This window comes from Mus caroli, unplaced genomic scaffold (genome assembly GCF_978045245.1).
Source record: "Mus caroli unplaced genomic scaffold, Mus_caroli_1 scaffold_10, whole genome shotgun sequence".
In the NCBI taxonomy this organism is placed as follows: Eukaryota; Metazoa; Chordata; class Mammalia; order Rodentia; family Muridae; genus Mus; species Mus caroli.
The window spans coordinates 56,766,182-56,772,181 of NW_028227265.1; the positions used below are offsets into that span (position 1 = coordinate 56,766,182).

The window sequence follows — 6,000 nt, forward strand, 5'->3', positions numbered from 1 at the left end:
TTTGCAAACCCAGGATCAGAATAATCTTTAGAACTTAAAACAATATGCATCTGCAGCATTTAAAGTCATCCTAACACATAGTAAATGCCTAACAAATACAATCTCATTAGAGAAACCCATTAGCTGTATTTCTCTCTCTGGCAGCTAAGCTATTGGGTCCTTCCTTGTGTTTCATTCTGTCTAACGCTAGGTTACCATCTTTCCTGATCCCGTTCTGTTACCTTCAACTGTACATTCATTTCATTCTGTGCATTCACCTTCCCCATTACTTGTAGTGACAGCATCCCACCCCACTCACTGCTCTCTTTGCTTTCTGACACCTCACAAGTTTTAGATTATTCATCCTCTCATCTTTCCAATGTATTTTCCTCACATCATAAAACTGAATACACCAGTAAGAACAGAGCACTAACATAGTGCTGAGGGAGGAGAATGCCATGGATCTTAAAGCTGCAAAGAAAGCATTGAGATGAGGTGGGAAAGAGGGATTGAAAAGGGAACATGGTACATTCAGGAACATAAAGGGAGAGAGAACAGAGTCCTAATCTGCAAGTCTTTCTGCCTCGCCCCTTGCTCCTTCTACCCTCATATGCATGTTGAGGAGAGTAGCACACAAGCTGACCCTTGAGCCAGACTACCTAGGATTCATTACTATTTCCAACTGAGCATCAGGATCATTTTTAGAATTTAAAACAATATGCATATACAACATTTAAAATCATCCCAACTCAGAGTAAATGCCTAACAAGTACAATCTTCAAATCGCCGTGTCGTCCATTTCTCATTGCCAGATAACAGAGTAGCACCACCACAATACTGTAAGGCAGCAGTCTCACAACTTGACTGTCTCTGTCTGCTTGTATGCAATAACCAACTCTCTGTCCAGGCCATTGCTGTGTGGAAAGCAAATGTCCAAAGAAATTCAGGTCTTCTCCAGTGCCACAAGACCCTCTTCCTGTTTGCTGGGTGCTGATAGGCTTTCTTTTCTTGTTACCACAGGCTGAAGTGTTCATTTTCCTAGCTTTTGGATATGTATGCCATTGGTTCCTGGCTCCTGCTTTTCACCCTGTCTCTATAAACAGCTCACAACATAATTCTTTACTTCCTTCCAGATACGAAAGATCATGACTTAGATCATACTCACCTTGGTAATCTCAATTTTCATTAACTTCAGAGGCACCTGCTTAGTAACTTTTATGTCTATAAAAAGTACACCCTTGCCTCATAATATAATAGAATAGAATATAACCAGAGGGGTATCCTACTCCTAAATCCTGCCCCATCATTGAGGGTTGATCAGGACTACCAGTGGGCCCTGATAGGAATAACCAGAGATAGATGTCTTGGAAATGATGGCAAGTGCTCAAAAGTTCATTGATCTTTCTATGGAGTCTTTTCATTAATGACAGATAACTGGGGACTGCATTAGTTTCCTGGGGCTGCTGTAACAAAATACTACAAAATAGGTGGCTTAGCACACAGTTGCTTATTATTTAACAATTTTGCAAGTCAGAAATCCCAATTAAAGGTCCTAGTAGGTCCATAATGTTCTAAAGGCTCGAGGAAAGATGCCTTACTTGTTCCTGTCTGCCTTTGTTCTTGGTGATTGCCAGCAACCCTTGATATTGCTTGTTTCTTGATAGGTCCCTCATTCTAGCACTGTCTGAATCTGTACATGGTTTACTCATAAGTAACTTGAGTATAGTTATAAAGCTCCTGTTCCCTACCAGGTCCCATTTACAAGCACTGAAAGTTTGAACTTGAATGAGAGTTTTGCAGGGACACAGTATATCTCACCAGGAAGACCATATCAACATGTACTTCTTCTTCCTCTTCATCACCAGGTTTGGGAAAATTCAGCTTGCATCCCTTCACTCAATGGCTTTTTTCTACATGTCCCAGGTATCACGTATGGACTAAAGGCCATGCACCCACAAACTTTGCCAAGTGGCGGACTGCCACCACACCTTACCAGGTTGAGTGGGAGGCTGATTTTGAGCCATATGTTGTTGTGAGACGAGACTGCCCTGAGTATGATCGGAGATTTGTGGGCTTTGGCTGGAACAAAGTGGCTCACATCATGGAATTGGATGCACAGGTGAGAACAAAACACTAGCCTGGTACTATGTGGGGGAGAAGAGATAGACAGATATTAGAGCTGAAAAACTACCTTGGAGACAAGATTCCAAAGAACCTTCAGAGGAACAAGATGTGTTGAGGAACTAGCACATGTGAATCTGTTTTCTGGGCTTTCAACCTCAAACGTTTCCTCTTCCCTTGCATAGGAACTAGGTTTCTGGCCAGGATTAAGCAAATGATAGCTTCCTACCCCCACCATCTGGTGAAGAATATAAGCAGAGGATTACTGCTTATGACTGGACACCAAATTCTATGATTGCCTCACTGTAAGTGGCACAAAACATGCCACTAAAATGTTGCTAATTATTCTGCCCTTCAATCAAAACAACAGTGATTTTTAGACTATGTTCCATTTGAAAGCCTTTATTCATATACACAGTACTTAGCAAACATCTGCTTCAGAAGAAGTCTACAGAATTTTAATAGGTTAAGCTAGGTACTATACACTTTTGAAAAGGACTAGATGGTAATTACATGGAGCTTTGTGAGACCTGAAAGTCGCTCCGCTCAGCTCTGCCACTGTTGTTCCTCCATAGGTGCTCTCTAAATAATGTTCATGGCTAGGTTTCACCACTGCTTCATTTATACCACTGAAGCAAACCAGACAGACGGTAGTTTGTCAACCCCATTTGCTATTCATGACACACATGTTCCCTTGAAACTGAGCCATCCCAGGTGACTGAGAATCTACCGACTTTGTGGAACAGTATCGATGCTGAGCAAAACAAAACATGATATCCATCTATTGGTACCCATGTCCTGACTGATAAACCTGCTTAGAGACCATGAATCCTAGCCTACCATTGCTGCTACCAGCAAGAACAGTGGTATTTCTGGGCCCAACAGTGTTGTGTAGTGACCATTCAAAAAAAGTTTATTTTTTCCCTGTCACAAAGGCCTAGCCTCTGTTTTAGACACATTCACAGAATTTTTGCAAATGGACCATATACTTTCCTGTATTTGCCTATAGCACTCATCAGACACCATCTTATCCATTCATTCCAGTGACTTAAGATAGTGAGGCACTCACAGAGCCACAGCTATAGGGCCTGGTGGATGGGTAGCCCACTCTGTCCCTGTGTAAAATGCCCAGACAGGTGGGCTCTAGAGTCTTGCATGTTCTCCTGATTTTTTTTTTTTTTTTACGTTACCACTAGCTGCTGTCTTCTGCCTGATGCATCTGCCTCTCCTGTCCTTAGTTTGCCTTGCTGAGTTTATTCTTGTCTGCCCTGGGCTGACAAAGTAGATGACATGAATCCAAATTGGAGTAAGGAGATATATAGAGATTGTGCATGTGCTGGGTTCTATCTTTGTTACATGTCCTAAACTTGTATCCACTGTTCACTTATAAGAAGTCAAGGAAATTTTTATTATTCTTAAGCTTTAATATAGCTAAACATTTAGTTTTTTATTTGAGTATTTTATTTACATAATTATTTATATGTCTATTTTTAAGAAAGGGTCTTATACTAAGGCTTAGACTGATGAAACTTGGTATGTTTGACCTGGAATTCATGGCAGTCTTCTCATGCTGGCTTTCTAAGTGCTGGGTTATAGACATGAGTCACCACATTGAGCTTTAACATTTGCTTTTTTTTTCCTTGCCTTTTATTTTTCTTTTGTCCCCTCTTTTTATACTTTTTGTGAAGACTGTCACATAAACAGATGAAAGTTCACTGTCCAAGAGAAGATTGCATAGTCACGTTATTAGAGTTTGACTATGTGCTATATGGAGAGCCTCTGGGGTGGACATGTGTTCTGTTTCTTTTTCCCATAAAGTATGAGTTTTACCCTCATAATCATACTTCAAGATAGATTTTATCACTCTCACTTTGTATATGAGAAAACCAAACTTCAGATGACTCTGATATTTTAATTTTAATATAAGTTCATGGGCAGGACGCTGAAGCAAGTTATTCTGGAGCTATTGTGGCCCCTCCTGGTGTTATTCTCCATTCCCTTGATTCAGAATCATACATGACCCAAAGCTCTTTCAAGATCTCTCATTACTCTTGTCTTCCTCCTTCTAGGAGTATGAGTTCACCGTGTTGCCCAATGCCTACATGATCCACATGCCCCATGCCCCTAGTTTCGACATCACTAAGTTCCGTTCCAACAAGCAATACCGCATCTGTCTCAAAACCCTGAAGGAAGAGTTTCAACAAGACATGTCCCGACGATATGGCTTTGCTGCCTTGAAATATCTCACAGCTGAGAACAATAGCTAGCACTATGAAGGCCACCACCAGGGAGAGACATGCCACAAGGGAAGAACCACTTCCTGCTGGGGCCCAGCCTTTGAAGACAAAATCCAACACTGCTTTTCTTTGGTTTGTTTCCCTTTGTCTCTTTGGCCCCACAAAGCTGCTCTCTTCTGAAGTCTTGGACAGAGACCCAGCCCACCATGGGTGCTTCCAGGATGGTACATAGAAGAGTGGAAGCAAATGAAGAGTTTAACAACTTATCACAAAGCCACAGACCAAGTCAGGGCTTCTGGATGTTCCCAGTGCTTTTTAACAATGATGGGTCAAACCTTAGCTGTTGAGAAAGTAAGAGCAATAAAGCTTCCTACGATGGAAATGTATCCTGCCACCTAGCTGGGTCCCCATATGGATAGCAACCCAAGGACCCAAACAAACATCTGGAGACTCTCATATGGACATTATACATGAGGGACCTGAAGGAGGGATGAATTGGTTGTTTATTCTCAAAGTCACTCTTGTTTTGTTTTGAGTTGTTTGAACTTGGGGGATTTTGTTCATTTTGATCTAGAAATCTAAGTTTTTTTAAAAATCTAATCCTTAAAGCTCTGAAAGAAAAATCAACTCCCTCAATCAACACCCCTCAACAGCAGTGGCCCTGCAAAGTCAAGCATCCGTGGAGAATGTTCCTGAGTGAACAGCTTCCTTCATGATGAACACTGAGACCACCTGATTCCAAGTTTCCACTCTCTAGATCCAGTACTATGACAGGGACTACAGAAATATGAGTCCAAACACTATATGCAACTCACATTTTCTATGGACCATCACCAAGCCACAAGGAAAGGGCTTCATCGAACTACTTCAGCACTCACAGAAAGTATGATTCCCTTCTTGGGCCTTTAGAAGAACTTGAACAGTTCACAGAAGTCCAATTTGAACACTTGTATGACTACGTTGAAGCCACTGGAAGAAATGGGTCAGGTATCTCTGTGTTCTTCCCTGCCTCACTGTTGAAAGTGAGGGAGCTGATGAACTTAGTCTCCCCTCAGGACCTGTCCAAGTGTTGGCACGAACCTCTCCATTGTGCATATGGAAGAAACACTGGACCCATTTTCTTTACTCTTCACTATTAATGTTGTGTTTACATTGATGAGAACAAGAGTTCATGGCATACCCTGTACTGGGCTGTTTGTATTGAGTTGACATGTGACCAGCGAAAGCTGCATTCAATAAATGAAGTACAGACTGTTTCTTCCTCTTCTCCCTCCCACCCTTGTAAGAAGCCACATGACACACTTGGTCTAGAAGGCAAAGTCAAATCTGTGCACAGCACCTCACACTTTCTGTTCTTACATCTCACCTTTCTCATTGTTTAAAATGTCACCTTTGTTTCCCTCCCAATTCAAGGAAAATTCAGATTTTTCCATTGTGCATCTGTCTCACCACTGTAGCCAGATGTTTTACTTTTTAAGTATGCAAATTGTGATAATCAGTATCATTCAATTGAATAGCCTGTCTTTAATTTTGTCCTGTAGAGTCCCATGATAGTCCAATCAAAGAGACCACTACAGGTGGTATGTTCAAGGGTGTTCCCCTAAATTAATACAAAATGAAGAAAACTGTAATTAGAATTAACTGTCACAGCGGTACAGACAAG

At 41.4% G+C, this 6,000-nt stretch overlaps 1 protein-coding gene across 4 annotated transcripts in view; it reads left to right on the forward strand.

Moving 5' to 3' along the window:
- Positions 1 to 5,593, forward strand: part of Large1 (LARGE xylosyl- and glucuronyltransferase 1) — a 458,660-nt gene extending 453,067 nt beyond the window's left edge. For 3 of the 4 annotated variants that reach the window (XM_029480702.2, XM_021170066.3, XM_029480703.2), the window contains 2 exons: positions 1,903 to 2,098; positions 4,170 to 5,593. In XM_029480702.2, coding sequence (XP_029336562.1) covers positions 1,903 to 2,098; positions 4,170 to 4,367 — 394 coding nt within the window. In that variant the 3' untranslated portion in view covers positions 4,368 to 5,593. Of the gene's footprint in view, positions 1 to 1,844; positions 2,099 to 4,169 lie in introns of those variants that run through there. The other variant, XM_029480704.2, reaches the window with a different exon arrangement.
- Positions 5,594 to 6,000: the final 407 nt, after the last annotated feature.